The sequence below is a fragment of the Podarcis pityusensis genome, assembly GCF_964106645.2.
Source record: "Podarcis pityusensis genome assembly, chromosome: 8".
Taxonomy (NCBI): Eukaryota; Metazoa; Chordata; class Lepidosauria; order Squamata; family Lacertidae; genus Podarcis; species Podarcis pityusensis.
This window is the reverse complement of record NC_138033.1, coordinates 40,289,971-40,317,258: the sequence shown is the minus strand read 5'-3', so window position 1 is coordinate 40,317,258 and position 27,288 is coordinate 40,289,971. Positions and strand designations below refer to the sequence as shown.

The following is a 27,288-nucleotide window of genomic DNA, read 5'->3' as shown; positions in this document are numbered from 1 at the left end:
CTGGAATGGGAAGCTTAGTTCCATGCTTTTTCAATATTTTACTACTTAATCCATGGATTACAACTGCTACTTCACTGACACTTCATTAGAGCTTGCTGCACATTCAGAATATTAAGCTGAGCATGAGTAAATTTATAATTTAAGAATCGGAAGTCTTGTTAGCCCAGCAGTGGAATTGATGTCACTATCACTTTGCATTTCAGTTCCTCGTTGTAAAAAATGGGGGGGGGGGGGAGGAGGTCACCCTCAAGGTGGTTGTAATACAAGGCTTGTTTTGATGTTACCATTCCATTCTTATTTTTTTTCCTTTTTCTTCCTATCTGTATGCCACAATTGAAGTGCAAATGTGTTCTTTTTCATTTCCAGATGCTTTCCAAAATCATGAAATAATCAAGAAGCAAGGTTGAGTCATTGAAAGAACACTTGCAGTTAAGAATGCAATCCTATACATGGCTACTCAGATGTAAGCCTGATTGAGTTCAGTGGGATTTACTCCTGGGTAAATGTATACTGTATAGGATTTCAGCCTGGATGATATAGCTTGGTCTTAACCATGAATCAGTAATGCTATGCCACATGCTTCATTTAATCCAGAGTACTAAACCTGCTATAGAAGAAGTTGCTTGCTCTTTATACACTTTCACTTGGCAGCAAGCTTTGCACCATGTCCTTTTCCTGTTAATAGCTATGTTGCAGCTACGTTGAGTTGAGTGAATGGGTTACATTTAAATGTATGTTAGGGCCAAAGTAGAAATAATGTTGGAAATGCTACATCTCCATTTCTTTATACTTTTGCAGATCAACAGCTGCATGTGGGGGCAGATGAGAATTAGGGGTAGGGTGGGGGGAAACCATTTCCCAGCACTATTTCTCTATTGGAAATTGACCTCCCCATAGTTGCTGATTTCCCATAAGGAAAAACATCTACATGCATGTATTTTTTCCTCATCAGAGGATTAATAGCTTCAGTCTGGGCTGGGGATTTTCATCAGGAAAATGGTGTGGAGGGGTAGAGTTGAACCAGTTTTCCCACTGAATTGATATATATTCACACATCTTAGTCCTGGTCACTATTTGATTCTTACTACTATTTTCAGTAATCGCTACTTAAAGCAGGTATTGCTAATTTGAAGAGCTTGATGTTTGCTTGATATAAGAGGTAGATTAATTATATACCGGTAATTAATTATATACCGGTAACTGTTTCCCATGCAAGCTTAATTGAAATTGGTGGATAGCTCAGTCCGTACTAATCTCAGGGTTGTGGGTTCAAGCCCCACATTGGGTGAAAGATTCCTGCATTGTGGGGGTTGGACTAGATGATCCTCATGGTCCCTTTCAACTCTACAGTTATGTGATTCTATGAAGCTAGTGGGGATATTGTCGAAATAGAGATTGGTGGGTCTGGTATAATATCTTGGAATATACTAATGTTGTTTATTTATAGATGGTTTGAGATGATTTTATGATGACTTTTGAGGGATGAGTCTGAGTATGCCACTCTCCTAGAGAGACACCAATCTCCCAACTGAAATATATGTTTGTTTATGTTGGGTTGATGTTTTTACTATTCAAACCCAAGTTAACTTGGTGACTTGGATACAGAGAACCCCTTGTGTTACCAAAAGGAAATTCTGCTTATGCAAATACGGTTCTCCAGTTTCTATGTTATTGCAGGATGAAGTCCTACAAATGCTTACCTTGTTTTGGTGGACTTCACACTGAGGCCTTAATGCCTGGTGCAGCTTGGTAGTTTGTAGCTTCTGTGAGAACCATGAACCTGCCTGAACTGTTTATATCCAGTCTGACTAATTAGGTATTCATTCATTTTTAGATTTAGGCTACGTAAATTAAAAGAGATAGGGACTTTTTGGTGACCAGGGATATCATAGCAGTGAAGACCTGTAAGACTCCCTCTCTTTCCATTTTTAGATGGTCTCGGTAGATTGTTAAAAATTGCAACCAGCTTTCGATAATGTGTTTGAAGGAACAGCTGCTTATAATAGCATTTTCTAGGAATGATTTAGCACTGCCATTTTTGTGTTGGGTGTTTTGCGTTTAACATTTATTTGGTTATTTTATATTAGAAAAGTTGGTAGTAAATAAATCCTAATAAAACTGGACCATATCTACTGTTTCCTTGGGAAAGAAAATCTTTTACATAATAAGAAACTATTTGTTTATATAGCCCTTCTAATATTAAAAGCAGTCAGTATACATTGTCTCAGTAATTTTTGCCAGTGTTCTTTTAAATTAGGTCAGAATAGTGACCTCCATCTTACATACAGTGAGAAATAGGTGATTAGACTGAGAGATAGTGCCCTGTCTTTGGAGAACTAGCAAATTAATGGCAGAGGTGAGATTGGAGGCAGATACTTCCTGGCTCTCAGCTCAGTCACTTACAGCCTAATCCTGTGCATGTTTACTCAGAAGAAAGTCCTGTTTGTTCAGTGAAATGTAATCCCAGATAAGTGTGTTTAGGATTGCGGCTGTTATTCTCTTGCCTTGTGTCTGATTTTGATCCAGAAACAAACCACTGTCAGGATTTTGATCTTCTTAAGACATGGAAAGCCATCTGGAGTGCAAGACATAATCTGGGCAAGGGGTTGGAGCTAAAATCCCTATTTATCTACGAATCATTGCATAATACTATTAAGGACAAACAATTGATGGTGATGCCTTATTGATGAACTAGAGGCATTCTTGCTTTGTTTTCCATAGCGTGAGATCATACTATATCAACTGCTCAAGCTACTCCACCCCGGCCATTGTTAATAAGCAGTACATAATTGTATTGTGTTGGCTAGTACAGTGCTAATTCCTGTCTTCTGCAACATTTGGTTTGTTTTAAAATGCACCTCATTGAGGTAGGGATATTTGTTAAAGTTCACCAGATGGTAATGGAGATCTATGTACTTTGACCCTAAGAGTGGTTATTCGTGCTAGCCTAGTTTCACTTCTAGAAATTCCTTTTGCTTCAAAAGGAAGCTGCAAAAAGTTTCCTTTTAACAAAAAAAACCCTATTTTAGAATGATACATCTTTCTTCCTCTGCTTTTTCCTTTTCAGCCCACTGAAAATTTGCTGCGTTCACCCTGAAAATGTCCAGGAAAAGCATAGACTATGGGGAGCTACCTGAATATGAGAAGAGTCAAATCAAAAGGACCTTGGAGCTAGGCACCGTCATGACAGTGTACAGCCTCAAAAAGAGTAGTCCAGAGAGGAGGACAATCCAAGTCATTATGGAAACTAGGCAGGTGGCATGGAGCAAGACAGCTGACAAAATAGAAGGTTTCTGTAAGTATCTGCTTATGGTCGTCATTGCAAATAATTGAATTTAACCCTGTCATGACCTGCTATTTTCTTTGATGTGTTGATGGGAATGAAGAAATGGTGTATGTTTACTGCTTTAGTGTTTAAAGCTGTATACCATGTACAGGTCCAGTTTAGAAAAAGGGAGGGGATTGAAAGTGTCCCCACCCTTCAGCTGACTTCCAGGCCTTTTACTCAACCCTTGTGACTTAGTAGATGGATGGACCTAGGACAGACACATTAACTTAAGCCAGCAGCAGGAAATCTTTGACCCAGGGGCCTAATTAGCTCCAACAGGGATCTTAATTTGGCCAGTGAGGCTGTTACTTCTCAGGCCACATCCACCTGCCCCATATGTGGCATCAGATGTAGGGCAGGTAAAGATGCTTCCTAATTGTTCATTGGAAAGTGGGACTTGCTTGCAGTGTTGACCATGTTTAAGTAAGTTTTAACTGTGGTTGGTGTGATGTCTAAATTAAGAAACCAGAGCCAGATCAAAACATTTTGCTGCATGAGGTGGAAGACAAGGTTCCCCCACCCTCCTGTTCCTAAACTGACTAATTGGTAGCTGAATCTTACTCCAACACTTATTTAGTTAGGCAGGTTAGTTTGCTACAGCAAAAACAAATGACTGCATTGTGGCACCTTAAAGACTAAAACATTGATTCAAGCACCAAGCCTTCATCCAGTTTGTGAAGTATACAGCCTAAGTAAAGCGAGAAGGAAAATGATTATTGGTTGCTGTTGCTGTTTTTGTTTTTTAAAAAGGTGGCACCAAGAGCTAGCAGTAGGTGTGTCACAATAGTTTGTTGAGCCTAATTGAGTGCAACTGCATGCATGTGAGTTTTTCATATCCATGTGGATTTCTTTTTCTAAGGTGAAGAATGTCAACATATTTCAAAGTATAACAATAAAAAGAATTTGGTCTGCTTTTTTTCTTACTGAGGTTTTTTTATGTAGAAGTTTTAGTTGTGATAAAGAATAGTGTGATCCAGACTTCATTGACACTAATGTTACTGCATCTTTAATTGGCTAATAGGAGTTCTGTTTCTGAAGATTGAAATTAATAAAATTTCAGCTGCTGTTTATGAAATATAAACATCAATCTTTTGTTTTGCATGGATTAATAAGTTATCTTTCTACAATCTAAAAATAACTACTAACCTGAGGAACAAGTTCAGTACAAGACTCCCACTGTGGGAGTATTTAAAAATAAGAAATGCAAAAACATATAAAACATGGAAAGTACAATAGAAGCCTACCTAGAAGTGTCATCCAGGGCTATTTCTGGTATAAAATTTTCATCTACATCTAAGATTATGTAAATATGTGAAACACTATGTTGGGAAATAGCTTTTGTTGGAAAGATTTCTGGGCAGGTGTTTAGATTTTTGCCCACCTGTACTTGCAAAACTCTCCTTCAGAATCATGTGCATGTTGTCTTCTTGCGTAAAGGATTTTAAAGATGCATTCCAGTACCACATTGGATCCACCCCATTAACCTCTGTGGGATTGCAGTGTTCAAAAGCTTTTTATGCTACCGTCACCTACCACGAATCCTCACATTGAACCGGAACTAAGCTTAAGTATGTGGAATTGCATTTGTACATACCAATTTCCAATTAGCACAGTATCTCTCCTTCCCTCCCTGTTTTCTCTCCCGCTTTTCAAAATGTAGATTGTAAACTTCTGGGGGAAGGAACCTATTTCTGTCACTTGGGCTAGTCTGTTAAGTTCAATGTACATTGATGGAGTTAACTAAACAATAACTGTAATATCAAGGTTTCAGAAGCTTTGAACAATAAGTACATAAAGTTTCAAGCTATGTTAAGGTTATATAATCATAGAATGAAGGCATTGGTACCTGTTTGGTTTTTTTGTTAACTAAAGTATTACATAGGAGTTGTAATTTCTAATGAATAGCTCTTTTGAGAAAATTGAGTGGTTAATGATCAATACAGTGATGCCTCGCAAGACGAAATTAATCCATTCCGCGAGTATCTTCGTCTAGCGGTTTTTTCGTCTTGCGAAGCAACCCTATTAGCGGCTTAGCGGATTAGCGCTATTAGCGGTTTAGCGGCTATTAAAGGCTTAGCGGCTTAGCTGCTAAAAGGCTATTAGCGGCTTAGCGGCTTAGAAAAGGGGGGGGGGGAGCGAAAAAAAACCTCAAGACTCGCAAGACATTTTCGTCTTGCGAAGCAAGCCCATAGGGAAATTCGTCCTGCGAAGCGCATCGAAAAACGGAAAACCCTTTCGTCTAGCGGGTTTTCCGTCTTGCGAGGCATTCGTCTTGCAGGGCACCACTGTATTTTCTGACAGTTAATCTCTCAGAAGATATTGATCATTGAACCAGATCCTTTTTTTCTTCTTCTTTTTTTTAAGTCTCCTTGTGGTTCAGCCTGTTTAACAGCAAGCATGAGGGTGGACATTCCTTAGCTGCAGGTTCAGTCTGTTCAACAGCAGGTTAAAATAGCTATGTTTTTAAAAATGTGCTGAAGTGCAAGTAAGAATTAAATCCCATTTGCCTAATGAAGGTAGAAAAAGGTGGCTGTGTTCTTTCCTTTTGAAATAATGGTTGTGTTTGGCATATTGTTTCCTTTTTGAGGTTTTCCTTCATGATTCCTGCTTGGGGATCTGGGATCAATCAAAACCTATTGCAGGCTAATGTGAAAAACTGTTGTTTTATTTTAAAATTTGTTGAATCTTTGATGTATACTTGTTGAAAGATGTAAGACTTTTTGGTGCCACTTCCTCACCAGGTGTTTTAATGTGGAATTTCCACTCTTTACCCTGTGAAAAGCAAGTGAAAATTGACATGACAGAAAATATACATGTTCAAGTTTGGAAAGTTTTGTAGCTTACAGTGAGAGAACATTGAGAGTGTCACTCTAAAAACATTATTGTTTGGAAGCACCGTTCCTTTCGGAGGACATGTCCATATATTTTTTTTCAGTTTGCATTTATGAAATTTGGAATTTTAAGTATTCCCTTTTAAATGATACCTACTCCAAAATCATGGGAAACAATAAATTAATGACAGTGGATAACTATAGTTGGAAAGATTGCAGTATGCCTTGTAAAAACAAATAGTACATTTCGTGCAAAAAAGCCAAACCCACAAGTTTTAGATGCTTAGATTATATAGATGCCTATCTAGATTATATAGATGAGTTGATGAGGAAAAAGGGAAGAAGAAAAGAAGGCCTAGCATGTGTACCAGAAGTAGTAAACAGAGCTTCATAAGCACATTGAGCATTATCTCCTTCCGTAGTTAGTCATGAAGAAGCTTTATAAGCACAAGAGAGGTCTCTCCCACTTGCTGACCATGGCTTGCATCAGCATTATTAGTGTAGGATGTTTGGCACACCACTAATAAATGAATATTGGACGGAAATTGATAGTTACGTCTCAATATATTGATGCCATTTCACTAAAGGCACAATCCTGTACATTGCTGCTCAAAAAGAAATTCCCAATAAGTTCAGTAAGCTCTGGAAACTGGGTGCATGGTTGCAGCCTGATTCTTACTGAGATGTTCAGAGTCTTGTAGGCATGGTCTCCAAAGGACTAGCATTCTGTGTGCCTGGCAGTGAGAAATGTGCTAAATGTGCACTATTCCAGTTTGTGGTTTTTCCTTCCTGCCACAAGTATAGGGCTGGATCCTGCAGTTTTTTATTCGAGGCAGAGCACCAACTAGCTCTCTGTAAATTTTAGCCTGTGTGTTTTTCTTCTCACAAGCCAAGGCAAAACAACAACAACAAAAAACTTGTTACAATTAGTAAAACTTCTTTTGACAAGCAGCTGCCATTTGTGATATGATGCAAATGTGCTAGAATGGCAGCAGTTGTTGTGGGCAGAGAGACCTGAGTTTTGCAATTCAAAAAGGCTTTTGATACTTGTTGTTTTGCTTTTAGGTTTGGGGGCAATGACTTATCTTCCTTTCAGGATGGTTGACTTTAAATTCTGTCATGCATAGAATTCAATACACTTCCTCCTTGGATGGCTAATTTGCAGCTGTATGCATTTTCTCTTTCTGCCCCCCTGTCCTGGTTTGGCTTGGCAGGGGAGGGGAGGGGAACTTGCACATGGAGGGCTTACTCACATGTGGGAATTCATGGCTATCAGCCCCCTGCACACTTCCCACTTACTCTTGGATATCCTGTGTGAAAGACACCTGTACAATTAGTGACCAAGGAAGGGTTGTTTAACACACTTGAGACAAGGCAGAGTTACCAGTACTGGAGGGTGGCATGGAAGAAGGAGATGGGAGGCATTTGCAGGGCCATACTAAAGAGGCATGGTATTCCTGCTTTACTTGTGCTTTGTTCTGTCACTCCACTTGTGCCAGTAGAATGGAAGTTGCTATTGGATGTTGGGGGGTATATCTTACCCAAGGCAGAATATCTGTAAGGGGTCTGATAAGGTAAGTTTTAGTGTATTGCTTTTTTCTGCATGTGTTGTACACATGCAGGGCACTTTGTACAATGTGCCCTGTCTCCCGTACCACATGTTTTCTTAACAACATTGCAATGGAGTGGTAGGAGGTGGAGTGAGCAATGTGTTTTGACTTTTAGTTGAGTTTGGTTTTTTTACTTGCACCACCTCTTCCTTTTATAGTATGGGCTGTAAGCAAGATCATGGAAAGTTATGGATTCAGAGTGAAGGTGCCTTTCCATTGCCCATTTTTGGTCCCTGGACAGTTGGAGTTGTGCCAATGGTGTGGATATGTTGGTGTAATCTTAGGCCAGCATCATGGGCGTAGCCAGGATTTTTATGGGGGGAGGGCAGAACCTCAGTTAGCTATGTATTTTTATTGATTTTTATTGATTTAGGGGGGCGATTGCCTCTCCCTTCCACCACCACCCTGGCTATTCCCATGGCCAGCATTGATCCCTGATGGTGACATTGTCCTTTACTAGTGTAGGGGGAATGCACCAGATCTCAAAAACTTTTCAGCTGGCATAATTTGAGCATATGATTTCACCTCTAGTCTCTGATATGTTTACTGGTGTGCTAAAAGGTTTCCTTGCAGGTGTATCAGACTGGCATGCAGATTCTCCATGTCATCCTTCTTTCCATTTCAAGTCTTTTCCATGGTGTGGACAAACATTTTACTTGTGCTCCATGTGTGACTGAAATTGTTTACCCAAGAAGGGAATTTTCCCCTTCTGTCCAAAGTATCAGGGAAAGTGCTTTCCGCTGTTTGCTTGAATTGGAGTCATTCATAAGTCCTCATGTTCTTCTAAAATTAAATGTGGGGTGTGTCGACACAAAATCACTAGACCACATACTTCACAGGGTAAATGACTACAATTTTCTTGACTCCACTCCGGCTGCATGCATCTTCATGCTCTGTATGTTGCCATAGCAGAGAAAGACTGCTGTTTCTTGAAGTAGGAATTCTCGTGTTGTTTAAGGGAAGGATGAAAACTTCATTGTGTAGCCTAAGTGAGATGGCACCATATAGTATAACATTCCTGCAGTCTACCTGCTGCTCCTACAAAGGTTACAAACAGTAGTACAAACCTTTTTTTAAAAAAAAAAAGAGAGAGAGAAAGCTGAAGTTCTCACATGATGAATTTTGTGCCCAGTACCAGATTCTGTGCTTGAGCCCTGTTCTTGGGCTTGCAATATTTGTCATGATCTATCAATACAGTGAAAAGTCTGAAGTTTGTTCTGTGTTTGTTTTTATACCTCAGCTGAGCTGTATGAGTGAACTGTATGAAATTTCCTTAAAGAGGCTTCTTATTTTTGCAGTCAACTCGTATAACTCGGATGTGTAAATAAACTCGAAACAGGAGTCTAATGAACTTTCGCAGTAGAAGCAGGTACACAATAAACACTTTCTGTGATTTGGCTCAAGGCACTTGCTGTGTTTCGGTGATAAAAAAAAAGAAAGAAAAAGAGATTTATTGCCCCCCTCTGCATGCAGAAGATTATTATGTATTTATTTATAGAATGCCCTTCTCTTAGTGGAGCCCAGATTACAAGTTAAATGTCCAGCATTTCCCAGAAGGGCTGGCTAAGACTCTTGTCTGAAACTCTGGAGAGTCCCTGCCAGTCATTGTAAACAATACTGGGCAAGATGGACCAATGGTCAAATTGTGTAGAAAGTAGGTTCCTGTGTTTCAGGAGTTTGATCACTCTAGCTTTACTTGCACATGATCTTTGTTTCAGTCCTTAGCATTGCCAGGTAGGGGTGGAAAGTCCTCCTGCCTGAAACAGTGGAAAGCCACTCTGAGTCAGTATAGACAGTACAGAGCTGGATGGGCCAGTGGTCTGACGCGGTAAAAGGCAACTTCCTAGGCAAGATAGTGAGAGGCACACACCAAATTATTAACATGTGCCTGCTTCTACAGCAACAGAGAGGAACGAAAAGAAATTAGATCAGGCACCCCCAAACTCGGCCCTACCACTGTTTTGGGACTACAATTCCCATCATCCCTGATCACTGGTCCTGTTAGCTAGGGATGGTGGAAGTTGTAGTCCCAAAACAGCTGGAGGGCTGAGTTTGGGGATGCCTGAATTAGATAGTAGTGCATGCTTCTATCTTAGATCTTCAACAAGGGAATTGATGAGAAAGGGAGAAAGCTAGCAGTTTTTCTGAACCGTCACTTCTTTACTTCTGCCTTAATGGATGATTCATGGCAGTGTGAACTTGCACTTATTTGATTCGCTGCTTCTTCCTCCTAGTACAGAAGCAGCAATGGGGTTTTTTTATGCTTGTATTCATAGTCCTTTACCTTTTTTGCACTTGGCTTATGATTAATTGACTAAAAGCTTTTTAATCAATTTAAGACATGCATTTTTTTTTTAAGTACGTGCAGAATCCACAGGCTTCATCTTCGATGAGGCAGTCCCTCCTGCCTTTGGGAATGCCTTTGTGCCAGCTTCTGCCTGCTGGTGCTGCATGATCACTGAGGCAGGCACTAACACCTCCTTTGCTTTGTGGTTGGCTGGACCAGCATACATTTCATTCACCTCGGATGCTTTTCCAGATTTAGCCCTCTTCATTGCCTTCGCTCCCTGCATCTCTCTTATCACAGGCACCTGGCATTAAATGGTATGGTGGAAAAGAAGTGTGTGTTAGAAAGAGTGCTGGGAAAGGCATCAAATTTAATAGTGGAGAAGTCTCTCACAGGTGATAGCTCCACTTAGAATAGACTAGTAGAGGCATAACTTGTCTAAAGTGTGTGACTTGCTACAAGCCCTTTGGGTTTGCGCAGTTTGTAAATGAAAGTTCCTTTCAGAAGACAATATCATGCAGAACAAAGCAATCATTTCCTCTTTCTTCCACAGGGTACTACTTCAGTGCACCACAGATGTTTCTGGGCTTTTGCTGTTTCTTTAGTGAAGATGTGCAACAATTATAAGGTTAATTTTTTAGGCTGTGTTGCTAACAGTGTGTGAGAGCCCTCCTACATTGGTGCCACCTGTTCAATAATAGCCTTTGGAGTCATGTTTACTATACATTAGGTATCCCAAGGCAGTAGTGACACAACAAACATAGTTTCCATTTATAAATCCTTGTCAACGTTTAGGAGTTGTGGACATTTGAAAAGATGCTGTGCAGCATGATTCTGTGTGTGGTTTGCACAGAAGCACCTCTCAGAAACCAAAGGCACAACAGCCTTCATTAAATCTTGCAATCCTTAACCTTCAGAGAAGAAAAGGTTGCCTCGTTAATGGGAATTTGCAGAGTTGTGGAAAATAGTTTCTTCTTGTCTTTTCTCCTGCACCCAATCTAAAGACGAAAATTCATTACTATCACCATTCTGGAAAAAGAGGCGAATATTTGCATAATTGTTCTGCATGACACAGCAAGAGGTCCTGGGTGCTGCTGCTTCACTGCCACATGACTCTTCGATATCTACCCCATTTTTGCTAATTATATCTGTTCCTGTCTTGCCCATCTGGAGTGTTAACATATAACACTCCAGGTAGTAATCTCTGCATGGTACAAGTGAATTGGCAAATGATGAAGACATACTTCTTTACCCTGGCATTTGATACCTCTGATTTTATGACCCACCCTATTTTTCTTTGTAGTTGTGAATTTTTAATTTTTTTAATTGTATTTTAAACTGTAACCTATTCTGGGACCTAGGGCTGAAGTGCAGATGGTGACGATTAGCCTCATACCATAAGGAGAAGGAAACAAGTACATAATAAAAGCCTTGTTGGATTAGCCTAAAGGTCCATCTCGTCTATCTTCCCACTGTGGGCAACCAGATGCCTCTAGCCAGCATGGCAGGAGTGAATGTAGGATCTCTCTGGCCCTGTGAGCCATATTCTCCTAGGCCAACAACTGTTTGGAGTAAGTTTAATGCTACACTGTGGATCTTAGTTGATATCTCTGTCCAATTTGCAGAACCCTGCCCACAACAATACTATATGTTTGTTTCCATGAATTTGATCCAGAAACAGCAGTTCTGCTTTTGCATCTCTTAATATACTATTACATACTCACCAGCTTCCTCAAGAGGTGAGAAGTTGCATTTGAATATAAGATGACTCGATGGTGCCTTTTTATGTGAGTAAGGTGGCTTTGCAAAATTTGTTTAATTTAAATATAAACAAGCATAGTGTATTAGAAGCAAATTGCAGACAGATCTGCAATAGAAAGAGGGTTGTGGGATCCCATTTTTAAAAGCAAAACTGCTGGGTGGGTGAAGAGGGCCTCCTCTCTATTTCTCTGATCTAGGTCTCTGTAGCCCTTTTGTCCAAGTGGCTTGAGATGGAGGCTGCGTGCAGGTAAACCACACATGGGATTCGAGGATTCTGTGTGTCTCATTTACACTTCTCTTTTGCTTTGGAAATCTGATCTCCCTCTTTTTATGTAATGAGGGTGATGCCAGACTTTGAATATGAAGAACTGTCAATGTCATGGAAAGTCTAACTTGCAGGCTGGCTTGTATTTCCCCCAGCCTGGCTGGTTGCAGATGTGTGTCCTGGCTGATACAATTCTATTTTAAGGGGTGAGTAGGGCAAAAGTGTCAGATTTAAAAGCTGCTACGTACTATCTGCTGACCACAATACATAAAGTATTTTTCTGAATTATTTTTCCGAAGTATTCCTCTTTCCTTTTGTAATTATTTGACTGTGTTGAAAGCTCTCTTCCAGTCCCTGTTCTTATAGTGGTTATGCAAAAGCCTGATTTCAATAATGATACGGTTGTTTACCTATCATGATGCAGTAGCTTTTGGGTTCGGTCATAGTGAAACAGATAGTGTCCATAGTGAAACAAATTGTGGCTTCCTGCCAGCCTGTTAGGTTGTAACCAGAGTCACTAGGATCCAATGCCCAAGCTATGATACTTGAGAGTGTTAATTTGAATAAACTTGCAAAATGGCTTTTATTCACTTTCTTATCTAAAACAGATGTTCTGATTCATGGTTCGTCTTGGGTGTACCATTTTGTTTCTTCAACTGGGTGTCTGTGGTCACATGAAAAAATCAACAAATGTGGCCTTCTAACTGCTTGCAGGTCTCTTGAACTGTTCATTTCCTCTGCTTTAATGCTTACTTACCTAGGCCAGACTTCCTGTTTATGGTCAGTCAGAGGAAGGGCTAAGTGAAGTTAGCTATAATTCTCTAAACGTACTCTGCAAATAGGTTTGGTTTGGACATATTCTAGGCAGCCTTCCTTTTTTATTATTTTACAATGCCTTGGACATAAGGCTGAAAAGCACTTCTGTTGACTGGTTTTACTGTCCAAAAAATCCTTCCCCTCCCCATCCCATTACTTCTGAATTGAAACTGATTGGGTGTGGGCTGTGGAAGAAGGCTGGCATGGCCTCGCAAAAGGGAGAAGACCAAGGTGGCTTAATGGTACAGGTTCTGAAGGGGTGTGTGTGTGTGTGTGTGTATAATTGAGGTCAAGCCAATATTGTCAGTATGATTAAAACAGTGGGGAACCTACCCCTGTTTATCTGCATTAGATCACCCTTCCATCTCCATATCTCTACCCATTTATTGGTCCTCCTAAGTGTCACCCAGACAGTGGGCTTCCATATTGGTAGCTGATCTTCTGAGGCTTCTGCAGTGGGTGGAGATATCTGCTGGTGCAAAATTGGACAACCAACAGACTGTGAGCTGCATGTGGCCCCCTATCTCATTTTATGTGCTTCCTGAAGCATCTCCATTCTTCCATCCCATCAGACTTCCTTCCTTCCTTCCTTCCTTCCTTCCTTCCTTCCTTCCTTCCTTCCTTCCTTCCTGTTTGTTTTCTCCTCATTTTCCTTGGCTTTTAAAAGGTGGTTGTTTCTTCTTTCTATGTAGTTTCAGTCTGGATGGACTGAACAGTTTTTTGAGAGAAATAAATTGAAGTATGTTTTACTATTTTCCTAGTTGCATGGCTTCTTCTCTGTCTCCTGCCCTGCACCACCATCACCCCGGCTATTTGAGAAGAATTGGTTTACTTTTGCCATGTGTGTAGACACACATACACACGGCAGACGCCTACCAGTTTTTGCTGGGGAGTGCGTGGGTGAATGAGGAACAAAGCATCCACACCCACAATCACTTTTTACAGATTTGAGTGTAACTTGCATTTGCTTTTTAAAGCAGGAGCTATATTGGTCTGTTTTATTCTTAAAAATCCCTCTCTGAGCTTCATTGAGAGTCAGCCTAACTACCCCAGCGGAACTTCGTTATAAGCAGAGATGCATAGTGCTGCGAATTCTAAGAAGAGGTAACCATGGTGAAAATTGTAGCGGGGTGACCTTTATTCCAAATTAGTTAGCCCAGAATACTTGTCTCTCTGGCTCTGCTCCTCATCAGTTCTGACTTTGTTCGCCATAGTATACCTCCAAAGGAATATGTCCCCTGCAAAGGAAATCGGTTGCCCACCTCTGGCCTACTGTAGTCTATTGCTGTATGGAATAAAGCAAGGCAAGCTACCATTTTCGTTGAAATATGAATTGAGAATGTTGCATAATTTAGCAAATTCACTAGATTTCATTCTGAAAGATTCAAACTGGTGAAGATAACATATATATAAAAAACTTGATTGACAGGGCTGGTACTATAGTTCCCAATTAAAGCCCATCAAATGTATTATTAGTGATCTAAAGGCCAGTGATCTATAGCACCAAACACCTGCTTACCAGCAACTGCAGTTCACATAACAGATACAGGGACTGGCTCAGACCCTGCGGCAGATCCAGATGCCAGATGTGTTGCCCTCTCTACTCTGGCAGCACTATTACAGGATCTAATAATGCCATCCACAAAACCAGGGGTTAGTTTACTTGTTTATTTTCCAATGTGATATATGGCATCATCTGCCAGCACTGCTCTTATTAGCATTCTGTGTAGAACAAATATAGACCATTTTCTATGTGAACGGAAATCTGCATTAAAAATGGCAATATGGAGAAACGTGTGTGGTGTGTGTGTGTGTGTGTGTGTGTGCGCATTTCAACCTTCCAGGACGCTTTGTAACTGACTGTAAAGTGACCACACTGGAACAGAGGAAATTCAAAGGTAGAGTGCAATGTAAAACCATTGAATTGCAATACATCAAGAGGTTCAGTGCTATCACTTATGGACTGAATGAGCACAATAATCTTATCATGACATGTTTTTTTAATTGGCTTATTGATGGCAATATGTCTCTGTCTGTTGGTTTTTGTGAATAGCTGCTGTTAAGAATCTAATTATCACCATCTGTGCATTTCTGCATTTCATTTCCTTCTGAGCTCGCTGATTACAACCCCCTCATGTGTTTCATTTAAACCTGAAACTCAGTGTAACACTCATGCATCTGATGGACTGTGCTACACAGAAGCTTATGTATAATGGTTGTGTAAGTCTTTGAAGTGCCATGAGACACTTTGCTGTTTTATAGTGAACATTTGAATTTAAAATGCATGTGTTCAAACTTAGGACTTCTTGCTTTACTAAGCGATGGCTGTGGTTAGAGAAATTATAGCTGCTGTGTGGGGTCTATATTTTTCTAAACTCTGTGGTTTTGTTGCAGTGCCTCCAACTAAATGCACGTGGCATTATGTCTTTGGACACACAGCCCTTATGTAACCTTGATGTTAGCAGTCTGTATTTTAAGTCCTGGAAATCCTTAATAAATTTTGTTGCACTGAAATTATGTGTTTGTAAAATTATGTGCTTCTCCTCTAGAAGAAATAGCTTTTAATTTACTGTGTAGATCACATTTTCAGCTTTATTTCTGAAGATAAATGTTACATTGCTTTAATCAGATGTGTATCCCATTTACTTTTGAGACTGCTTCAGAAGTGGCACCATGTGATCTTTGTGTTGCATCCTAGGGTATATTTGATAGTCAAAAACCAAATGGTAAAATGTAAGAATGAAGCCATTGTTTTTGCCCCTTGAGGACAGTAAGGCAGATTTGCAAAAGGAAACAAAGGCTTCTTAATTTTGTGCTTCTGATTTGCACACTTTCCAACCTTTCTGAGGTTGAGGAGTGGAAATAAGAGTCAAGTTCCTTCTCTGAAAAAACAAAACCCCACATTCTTCAAAATGACTACACTACAGCTTTTTCCAGAATAGAGTAGCACCTCTTAAATTCAGATGCCCTAGGTAGCCATCTTCATTTATTTTAGATTTGACCTTCCCTGTGATTATGGAATATCTTGTTTTTTGCATCACTGCTACAGAGAAACAGCCCCAGTCCAGGAGACTTCCATGTTTATGTCTCATTGAAATCAATAGGACAGGTTAGTCATGACTAATTCAAATTCCATTTCTTTCAGTAAGAATTGCGCCCTGCTAACTTTTTGTGGAACAAGATTCATGTCACTTGCCCCTGCCATTAACAGTACCTATTTTCATTTTGAGTGATTAGAACACCACAACAACCTTGGATTACTTGCTCAGTTCATCCTTTACATTTCAGAATACTTCTTTTTAAAGAGACAGCGCTCACATCTATGTAAGCATGCATTAAAATTGAACCATATTCTGTCTTTAGGACTAGGTTAGATGTATTTTAGGATGCTCGTATTGTAAACCACCCTGTGATGCTCGGGTGAATGGTGGTATAGATATTTAATAAATGGTGATGAAGATGATGATGATGATAATAATATTACAGGGAGTCAGGTGACATCTAACTTGAAGAGGTGCTGTACTGTTAAAAAAAAAAAAAAAGTTCAAGCGTGTATATGGGTGGCACAGATAGCCTGTGCTCCAGAATCTTGAAATCTACCACATTCTTCCGCATTTTATTGCGGGTTCATTTATACAGCAGGGGGACAAGGCTAAAATGGGGGCAGGGAGGTCCTATGAAGGAACATACTCCCCTTGCCCCCTTGTGCCTCTGCATGCAATGCAGTGCAGGGCAGCAACAGGCATGCGTAGTTTCTGCTTAAGGCAGCTATAGGAACACAGGAATCAAGCCATTAGTCCACCTAGCTCAGTGCTGTCTGGAATGACGGGCCATGACTCCAGAGTTTCTGATGGAATTGCTGCTGGAAAGTGAAACTGGGACGTTCTGCTTGCAAAGCAAATGGTCTGTTACTGAAGCTTTCCCTGTAAAAAGCCAATTTGCTTTTTGTTGTTGCTTTTTGTATAATAACAAAAAACCCAACACCCTATTTCATCACATTTTGCTGATTTTCTTAAACATGCAACGTTCATTAGAGCTGAATAATCCTAAAAGGTGAGCCTTTAATGTTTGTACCACTACATTATGTGAATAATCTGAATTATGCTCAGCATTAACAAACTGGAACAAACTGTGGTATGGCTCAATAAACACATTTGAGTGACAAAAGTACAATTATTTTTTTACTGCACATGTAGAAAGGTTAACAGTAACCCTTGACCTGTAAAGAAATGAAGTAGACACAGCCATCAGTTCTTGTATCCAGCCTGCAAAGCGGAATGAAACCACTTCCTCAGTTTACAAATAAGTGTTTTATCAGAAGAATGCACATTACTTGTGTTTTGGGTAAATTGAAATTTCTTTCCCTAACAGGACCAGTAGTCAGGGATGATGGGAATTGTAGTCCCAAACATCTGGAGGGCCGGAGTTTGCCTGTGCCTGCTTTAGCAAGTTGTAGAATGCGAGACAGAGACATACCAGTTCTCAATTTTTGCAGGCTTCCTGAAACTTGGAGCAGCGCTGCAGTTTTAACACCAGCTTTTCACTAAGGAAAAAAAGTTCCTCATGGCTGTGATGAAAATTTTTCAGCAAATGTTTTTGGGGAGTGCAGACAGCAGGGTACCTCTTCAGCTATTCCTGTGCAATCCTCTGCTTGCTCTCCAGTTGTTAAACTGAGGAATACTGCAAATTAACTTGTGCTCTTTTTGCTTTCTTTTCCGCAGTTTATTAGGCAACGATTTCTTCATGCTGACATTGCAGTTTATAAACTACTTGCCAATTTATAAACTAGTGTCTAAGTAAGCAAACAGTCATTCATTCTCTGCATGAGAGCATATGTTCAGTTGACACTTATGTTTTTCTTTTCAGTGGATTTGATGGAAATAAAGGAAATCCGACCAGGAAAAAACTCAAAGGATTTTGAGCGGGGGAAAGCAGCACGGCAAAAAGATGACGTTTGTTTTACTATTTTCTATGGTACTCAGTTTGTTCTCAACACCTTAAGCTTAGCAGGTAAATGTGTTTTCTTTGGATTTATCTTTTTACAATCAGGGATGAAAACCCCACCTCTTCCATGTTGTCTTTAGTTTATCCTCTTAATCCATATTCTCAAATGTAACCGAGTTTTAAAAGTTCTTTTCTATTCCATTCACCTCTCATTCTACTCTGTTTTCTCTCCCTGAGTTTTCTCTGTGTGTACTTCTCCATGTCTTATAAGATGAAGTAGCTTTGCAAATAAGTACCAAAAATGCTGCATACACTTAGTTATGTTGTGTCTTTTGAATTAATATACGCCACCTCTTGGCCCTTAGCTCTGACAGGTTTCTTGCTTGGAAAGCAGCCTGGCTCACTTTAAGGCTTGATTAAAAGCTGAGTGGTTAAAACTAAGAAAATGGAAGTACTCTTACTGAATGTGGTAGGCAGTTTTAAAAAACATACTTGATTTCTTATTCTGATTTAACCTTATATTTAATCTATCTGAGACTTTGTGGACACATCCTATGTTGTTGTTGTTTAGTTGTTTAGTCGTTTAGTCGTGTCCGACTCTTCGTGACCCCATGGACCAGAGCACGCCAGGCACTCCTGTCTTCCACTGCCTCCCGCAGTTTGGTCAGACTCATGCTGGTAGCTTCAAGAACACTATCCAACCATCTTGTCCTCTGTCGTCCCCTTCTCCTTGTGCCCTCCATCTTTCCCAACATCAGGGTCTTTTCCAGGGAGTCTTCTCTTCTCATGAGGTGGCCAAAGTATTGGAGCCTCAGCTTCACGATCTGTCCTTCCAGTGAGCACTCGGGGCTGATTTCCTTAAGAATGGATAGGTTTGTTCTTCTTGCAGTCCATGGGACTCTCAAGAGTCTCCTCCAGCATCATAATTCAAAAGCATCAATTCTTCGGCGATCAGCCTTCTTTATGGTCCAGCTTTCACTTCCATACATCACTACTGGGAAAACCCTAGCTTTTACTATACGGATCTTTCCAGCTAGGGATTCATCCAGCCCAGCCTTTCGCATGATGAATTCTGCATATAAGTTAAATAAGCAGGGAGACAATATACAGCCTTGCCATACTCCTTTCCCAATTTTGAACCAATCAGTTGTTCCATATCCAGTTCTAACTGTAGCTTCTTGTCCCACATAGAGATTTCTCAGGAGACAGATGAGGTGATCAGGCACTCCCATTTCTTTAAGAACTTGCCATAGTTTGCTGTGGTCGACACAGTCAAAGGCTTTTGCATAGTCAATGAAGCAAAAGTAGATGTCTTTCTGGAACTCTCTAGCTTTCTCCATAATCCAGCGCATGTTTGCAATTTGATCTCTGGTTCTTCTGCCTCTTCTAAATCCAGCTTGCACTTCTGGGAGTTCTCGGTCCACATACTGCTTGAGCCTTCCTTGTAGAATTTTAAGCATAACCTTGCTAGTGTGTGAAATGAGTGCAATTGTGCGGTAGTTGGGGCATTCTTTGGCACTGCCCTTCTTTGGGATTGGGATGTAGACTGATCTCCAATTCTCTTGCCACTGCTGAGTTTTCCAAACTTGCTGGCATATTGAGTGTAGCACCTTAACAGCATCATCTTTTAAAATTTTAAATAGTTCAGCTGGAATACCATCACTTCCACTGGCCTTGTTATTTGCAGTGCTTTCTAAGGCTCATTTGACTTCACTCTCCAGGATGTCTGGCTCAAGGTCAGCAACCACACTACCTGGGGTGTACGAGCCATCCATATCTTTCTGGTAACAACACTAATGTCTGTGCACAGTATTTGGGTGACTAGGAAGGGAGCATGTCATCCTAGAAAATTGCAGACTATCAAGAAGTCTGAGAATGTACAAACCATGCTCTGATGTTTAGAAGTCATGTTCATTTCAAGGGATATGTGGAATATCGAGGAAGGAGAAAGCACATATGCATTACCTCTGTGCTACAAAATGAAAATCATTTTCATATATCCATAATTATCCCTCCTGAAGCTTTAAAAATCCTAACTTTTAGTGCCATTCTTTTTTAAAGGAATGCCTTTTTGGTGAGATTTTACTATTTCTTCCTGATTGAGTGTTCCTTCACATACCATTTAATTTTGCAGCTGACTCAAAGGATGATGCTGACAAATGGCTGTGTGGCTTGAATATCTTGCATCAAGAAGCAGTGAATGCTTCCACTCCAGCAATTACAGAGAGGTATGTGGAAGGAACCATTTCCCATTTTTCTTATGATAGGAATTTAAGAGTTTAGGAATGCAATTAATTCCACAGGGTAAGAAAAGCAGCAACAACTTCTTAATGTGCTACGCCATGTGTTCTGTACTTGGTACTGAAGAAAGCTAAATTGTGGTTTGAGGACCCGATCCCCGCTTTGAGGAATAAAGACACGTGGACACAGTTAATGGGTTAATGGGCAAGAAAAGGCCACAACTTTATTGATTACAGCAAGTGAGAAGGTATTGGCTTAGGCATTGGCCCACGGAAGATTGACTCCACCCACTTGGAGAGGGGTGAGCCTAAAGAGGGGTTATTCACCAGTAGGGGGAGCCTGTTGATGCTAATACAACTATAAGCTCTCTCCTGATAAAATAATTGAAGTGGCCCTTTGGCCCTCAGCTCACATAGAGACTCAAACTTGACAGTGAGCAATAGGTTCATGGAGCTCTCATTTTTCTTGAAGTGGTAAATATAGTTTTGGAGGGTGGTTTGGATTGGGCCCATGGTGCTGCAGGTATGGAAGTTAATCCCTTTTCCCTGTCCCTTTTTCTGTTTCAAACTGTCTCTCTGAATATGCTCTCTGGGGGTGACACAGAGAGAAAACAGGGGTGGGGGGGGAATTTGGACCTCCAATGCAGCCCTGATCTAAATCCTGATGTAAATCCCTGTCATTCACCTGGTTCACACATCATGTCAAGCGTATTGAAAATAAACTATGGTTTAACATGAATGAGTAATGTGCTTCTCAAGTCACAGGTGCTTCACTTCTCCATGCCAGGAAACAAGGTATGGTCTTTGGGTTTATTTCCATCCAGGCAAGTCATAAATAGTAAGGCAAGAACAGACTTTGGCTTGTGCTCATGATGATGGCTTGTTTCCTGGCAGCACTGGAGGAGCAAAGCGCCTGTGCTGGCAGCACACTGCTTATTCACACAAACCATTGTTTATTTTAACTATGTTTTAATGTTACATGTGAACCAGGTCATTGGCATCATGTATAATATTTGCAGTATTGTTTCTTACATGGCATGAGTTGGTTTTCCTTGTTAGCACCTCTTTTGTACAAAGAGGAGAAGAGCAGAAAGAGGGCTGGAAGACCCATGCAAATAGGAAGAAGTAATTTAAATTGCTGCTGTTATTTGTTTGTTTTTCTCCAACTCCTGCAAATGAAAAACTGATAACAGAATGAAGAGGCAATTCTGCTTCCTTTTATCTGCACTGAAGCTAAAATTGCTGAATGAGTTTGCTTAGTTCTTCATAAAACTTAAGGCTGTGTCTTATGTATTCCTTATAGCTGGCTCAGAAAACTGATTTACTCTGTGGATCAGTCCAGAAGAAACAGGTAAAATTGCTGTCTTCAATGTCTGCATTGTTTGTGCTTGGGTCTGTCTTTGTTTGCGACTTTTTAATTGGGATATCAGTACAGTGGTACCTCGGGTTACATACGCTTCAGGTTACATACACTTCAGGTTACAGACTCTGCTAACCCAGAAATATTACCTTGGGTTAAGAACTTTGCTTCAGGATGAGAACAGAAATTGTGCAGCAGCGGCGCAGCGGCAGCAGGAGGCCCCATTAGCTAAAGTGGTGCTTCAGGTTAAGAACAGACCTCCAGAACGAATTAAGTTCTTAACCCAAGGTACTACTGTACAGTAATATATATATGTAGGCATGCATATTGAACTCTTACAGAAATCAGGCCTGAATAGGGGTGTGGTTGCTATTGAGCAAATCCATAGTTGATCCATAGTTGATTATTGCATCCTGTTTTTGCAGCCTGCACCAAAGATGGGTGGTGGTGTGATCTGAAAGTCTCCCATCATATGAGGAGTAGTTTTCCTGATTGTGTATAGTCTTCTTTAGATGTTCCTTTTGAATGTATGAAAGGCAAGAAGCAACACTTGTAGTGAGGACCCCCCATTCTGAAAACCCTACACCAGGCATAGGCAAACTCGGCCCTCCAGATGTTTTGGGACTACAACTGCCATCATCCCTAGCTAGTCAAGGATGATGGGAATTGTAGTCTCAAAAAAGTGGAGGGTTTGCCTATGCCTGCCCTACATGCTAGTAAGGCAGCCCCTGCAGACTACCTCCTATAATGCATTGGCTGGGAAAGGTGCCTGGTTGTCATCAAGGGAGTTTCACTTGCCCATTCACCCATTCAGAGTGAACATCTGAAGAGGGTTTACATTGTTAAAGCCTAAGGACATATATGTACCACAGACTTTAAATTGGTTTAGTAGTAATTTCATATTCCAAGGAAACTAGTCGTGGTGGACTAGGAATTTCCAGCAAGATTCTTGGCACCTCCACACACTGCAATTTTCCAATTGTGGTGTAGGAGTCATGATGATAATTAAACTGATATAAAACCAATATATGTTTATAATGAAGGCAAAACTTACTATTATTGTGGCCTGCAATGGTTATCCCTTTGACCAGGTGGCAAGTTGGTGGAAGCCTTGCAAAGGGGCTCATGCAAATTTGGAACAGACATGGAAGGATGGGAAGGGACTGAAAATGCACATGAGAAGCTTGGTTTGGACATCTTAAGTAAGGCAGACTGGGGGATGTTGCCATAAATTAGTGTTCAGTGATGTTTGGGAAGAGAAGCTGAAGTATTGGACCAGCAGTGGAATGATCTCCTACCAAATAGCTGACACAGTTTGTCAATGCTTGATCAACAAAGAGTACTGCAGCACTTTTACAGATGGATAGGTTACTTTATGCCACAATTAGGGCTCATCCAGACTTCCTTTGTGCTGCACTTTCTAGGCATAGGTCTGCACTTTGAAGCTCCATGTCCAAGCGGGCTTTTTTTGGTCCTGGTGCTTTCCCTGGGAAAACCCATGTTTTACCACTGAATCAGAGCAAATGGCCCAGGGAAAGTGCCAGGACTGAAACCAAACCAAAAAACCACTACCACTTGGACATAGAGCTTTAAAATACGGACCTATGCCTAGAAATGCAGCAGAAAATGAAGCCTGGATGAGCCCTCAGTCTGTAAGTCCTTAAGATGCCATAAGACTTGTAGGCAATTTTGCTGCAAGAGATTAATACAGCTACCCCTCTGGAAGTTGTAAATGATTGATCAATGCATTTCAGTGCATGTAGCTTCTGTTAGTAGTATGTGGCAGCAACAGGGTCAGGTTATTCAGCAAGAGAATTTTTATGACTAAGGTTGAATTTTTCTCTCGGAAGAAGGGCAAAGTGCCAACTGCAGCCTGTTTATTTGATGGCAGCTGTGCTGGCACCTGTGTTTAGATATAAAACACCACAATAAGGAAGGGTTGTGATGCATGGGAGATCCTTGGAGCAGCAACGCCTTTGCAGTTGCCATAAATGTGCCCTATCTGACCTTAAATCCTTTTTGCTGTGTTTTGTTCACAACATGGAACAGCAACACAGCTGATGTTATCCCAAGATTAAGGAAGAGAGAACTGGTAGCATTGCTTTTTGGGCTCCATATTTAGCAGGGAAAAACATGAACTTGGTTTGAACCTTCAGAATCCTGATAGTTGATTAGGAGGTGCATGCTTAGCAAGTGTAAAATCCCAAGTTCAGACCTTGGCATGTCCATTTAAATGATCTCTAGTAGTGGGTCTGAGAAAGATTTTTGCCCAAGATTTGGGGGAGCTGCTGTCAGTCAGTATTGGCTAATTGGACCAGTTTTCAAATTCAGTATTGTGATGTGCAGGAGATCTTTAGTGGAACAAATCTTAGGCAAGCTACATTAGGTGTTGGGAAAGTGGAAATATGCATATGTAGTATCTATTCCCCCCCCCCCAAATTATTTTTAACATTTCACTCTCTTGCCCTTTGAGTTGATAGGAGACTGAATATGGAAAAGCAAAGGTAACTGAGAGGGTAATGTGAGGGCTTACTTAGAATTCAAAGGCCACTTCCTTTTCAACATTAAAATTGTATTCAGACTAAGGTGAATGCAGTGTCAAAGTCCACCTACCTTAAATTTAAATTCAGCAAGTGTATAATGGAATTATATTGACAGGAAATATCTCAGACACAAAGTCAGAGAGTAGTACAGGCACCAACACTGAGCTCTCTGATTGCTGAAATCTGGTTTCTAAGACACATCTTACACATTTTGATGATGATGATGATAATTTTTTATACCCTGCCCATCCAACTGGGTTTCCCCAGCCACTCTGGGTGGCTTACAGCATATCTAAAGACATAAAAAACAGCAAGCATTTTTTTTTTTTAAAAAACACAACCCCCAATACAGGACTGCCTTCAGATGTCTTCTAAAAATGTAAAAATTCCTTCCTGTAGCACCTTAAAGACCAACTAAGTTAGTTCTTGGTATAAGCTTTCGTGTGCATGCACACTTCTTCAGATACAGTGTATCTGAAGAAGTGTGCATGCACACGAAAGCTTATACCAAGAACTAACTTAGTTGGTCTTTAAGGTGCTACAGGAAGGAATTTTTTCATTTCGACTATGGCAGACCAACACGGCTACCCATCTGTTTCTAAAAATGTAATTCATTATCTCCTTGACATCTGAAGGTAGGGCGTTCCACAGGGAGGGTGCCACTACCAATTGCTTTTCTCTGCTTTTCTCTGCAATCATGAGATCTAGCCACAAATTCCTATAATTAAATATTAAAGAAGCTTCAAATACCCCTAGTTCTTGAATCCCTAGATTAGGGAAAGGCAGGAAGCCAAAGTTGTCTGGTTCTGTGTTTTGAGGGTACTTTAAGACCTGCTTTTTAGAGTTGCATAGTCATTGTACTGTTTCTCTGACACTGGCATCATTCAAATGTCACAAATAAACCATAGTTAATGGTTTGCTGTGAATGCATTGATCTTGCCCCATTTGCTCCTCCCTGCTACTGTGCAGGAGCAACAAGCAAAATCTCTAGCTGAATGTTGCAACTGAATTAGTGATGGTGGTCTAAACAAGCCATGACCAGAACAAACCTTGGCTACAGATTGTGATTTGTTTGGCACTAAACAGACCATGGGCTCCAGTTCTGGCATAGTGCTAAGCCAGGGGTTGTCGTTTGTTTCTCCTGCACACTACTGCGGTGGTTAAAATCTAGGAAGATCAACCTCATTTTGATAAACCATTGAATGTGGTGTGTGGACTGTGCTAATAGCAATTTAGTTTTAGTCAAGTCTACAGAGTGCTCTGCCTCCATTTTTTGGTAAATGGGGTTTTCAAAGGGTAGTTGGTACAAGTTATATATGTAGAATACTTCCAGGGTAGAAATTTTTTGGCAGGATTAAGTCTGAAATCAAAGCAGCATGCCATTAAAATATTATGGTATATCAAAAGGAGGACTAGTGTCAGAGAGAGAGAGAGATTTGTAAATGAGTAACATGAGTCTTTCCTGCTTACTACGGACTGCTTTGTTATAATTTCTGTTCCAACATCTAGCTGTGTGAGATCAAGGCTAGTTTCATCAGTAAAGTAAAGCCTATGTTGCTTAGGGTGGCAAAAACATAGCAGTTTAAGCATGAACTTCGGACTTGAGGCAGCTCCCTTTACTATGTCATACACATTCCTGCTTTGAAAAAGTTACGTTAATCTAAGCTTCAAACTAATGATTTAATTGCTGCAGAGGTGACATTTTAAAGGTTTTTCTGTTGGCTGTTCTTTCAGCCCAAAGCACCCAAGCTGACTTCCCACAGGGTGGAGCCCACTGATCTGAACAAGTTCATAACGCTCTGCAATAACATTTTAATTTTTAAAAAAAGGTTAGAAAAGTTGCACACTTTTTTCACACTTGTTTGACCTTGAGGCTGATGCATTATACCAAATCTGAGAATTGGTTCATCTCACTTAGTAGTTTCTACTCTGGCAGCAGAATATCAAGGTCTATCTCTGATTCGTTCAGCAGGAGATGCAAAGGGTTGAACCAGAGACCCTTTTCTGCCATATATTCCGGGCCAGTCATTTAAGTTGCATGTTGGTGAAATACAAGGCTTGGTGCTATGCAGTTTGGCTACAAGAACATTGCTGTTCATTTCTCTACTTGTTCTCTGACTTTCAGCATCAGCCTTAGAGAGCTGAAGACTGTTCTCCCATCGGTAAACTTCAAAGTGAGCAGTGTGAAGTTCCTGAAAGATAAGTTTGCAGTAAGTATATGCTGATCCTATATTTGTGCTCAGGTGTGTATAGCATATATATAAAAATATATATACTGCATCATCCATATTATTTTATAGTTGATGTGGCTCCAAAGTAATTGTTGTTACATTTGTGGCAACATCAAAAGGTAAAAACCTTGCCCCATTGCTCTGATAATATTCTTCCCAACTCTAATGCTGGATACAGATTACTCTTTTCCAAACTAGAATACAAGAGGGGGGGATCTCTGAAAATTTCTGAGGGCTATTTCCTCCTTGTGGCCCTTTTTTGGAGAAGGGGAAATGAGGATGAACTTCCTTAGATTCCAGATGTGTAATCCTTTGGATTATTTCTGTGTCAATGCGGGCAGCCCTCCCATTGCTCCTGAAAGGAAGTCTGCGGGAGAATTGGACTTCAAGGAAACATACAGCAGAATGCTTGTCTCCCGGGCCCAATTCCCTCTCCCTTGGTGATTGCTTCATTGCCCCAGTGGAAAACAGTTTGTGTCTATGCACTGCCCCCCTGTTGCTCGGGATATTTGCTGGTGGTATGAGGGAAATGGATATACTTGCAGTTTGGGGAGTAGTGGGACAGATGTATTTATCTACCAAGCTAGAGGCTCTGCTTCCAGTTGCTTCCATTGCTCTGCTTCCAGTTTTATCACCAGCAGAACTTTTATGTATACTCTGGCTTTGGAAAAAAGAACTATATATTTCACGTTTTCAGTCCCATTTGTTTACTAATTTAAAATGTCTGTGTACCTTTTTCCTTCATTATATTATTTCAAGAGAGGTTATAGTTAAAGGGTTAATTGTGTTTGCTATGTAGCGTTATCAGCACAGTGGTACCTCGGGTTACAGACGCTTCAGGTTAGACTCCGCTAACCCAGAAATAGTGCTTCAGGTTAAGAACTTTGCTTCAGGATGAGAACAGAAATCACGGCATGGCGGCAGTGGGAGGCCCCATTAGCTAAAGTGGTACCTCAGGTTAAGAACAGTTTCAGGTTAAGAACGGACCTCCAGAATGAATTAAGTTCTTAACCCGAGGTACTACTGTATATATTAAGGATGGGGAACCTCTGGCTCTCCAGATATTTTTGGG

At 40.5% G+C, this 27,288-nt stretch overlaps 1 protein-coding gene across 3 annotated transcripts in view; it reads left to right on the top strand.

The window, feature by feature from the left end:
* Positions 1-27,288, top strand: part of PLCG2 (phospholipase C gamma 2) — a 66,305-nt gene that overhangs the window by 6,946 nt on the left and 32,071 nt on the right. For all 3 annotated transcript variants that reach the window (XR_013989346.1, XM_081015811.1, XM_081015812.1), the window contains exons 2-6: positions 3,068-3,295; positions 17,765-17,908; positions 19,977-20,070; positions 21,386-21,433; positions 26,111-26,195. Coding sequence is in view for 2 of the 3 variants with exons in the window: in XM_081015811.1 (XP_080871937.1) it covers positions 3,100-3,295; positions 17,765-17,908; positions 19,977-20,070; positions 21,386-21,433; positions 26,111-26,195 (567 nt within the window). In the remaining variant the exon portion in view is untranslated. The remainder of the gene's footprint in view (positions 1-3,067; positions 3,296-17,764; positions 17,909-19,976; positions 20,071-21,385; positions 21,434-26,110; positions 26,196-27,288) is intronic.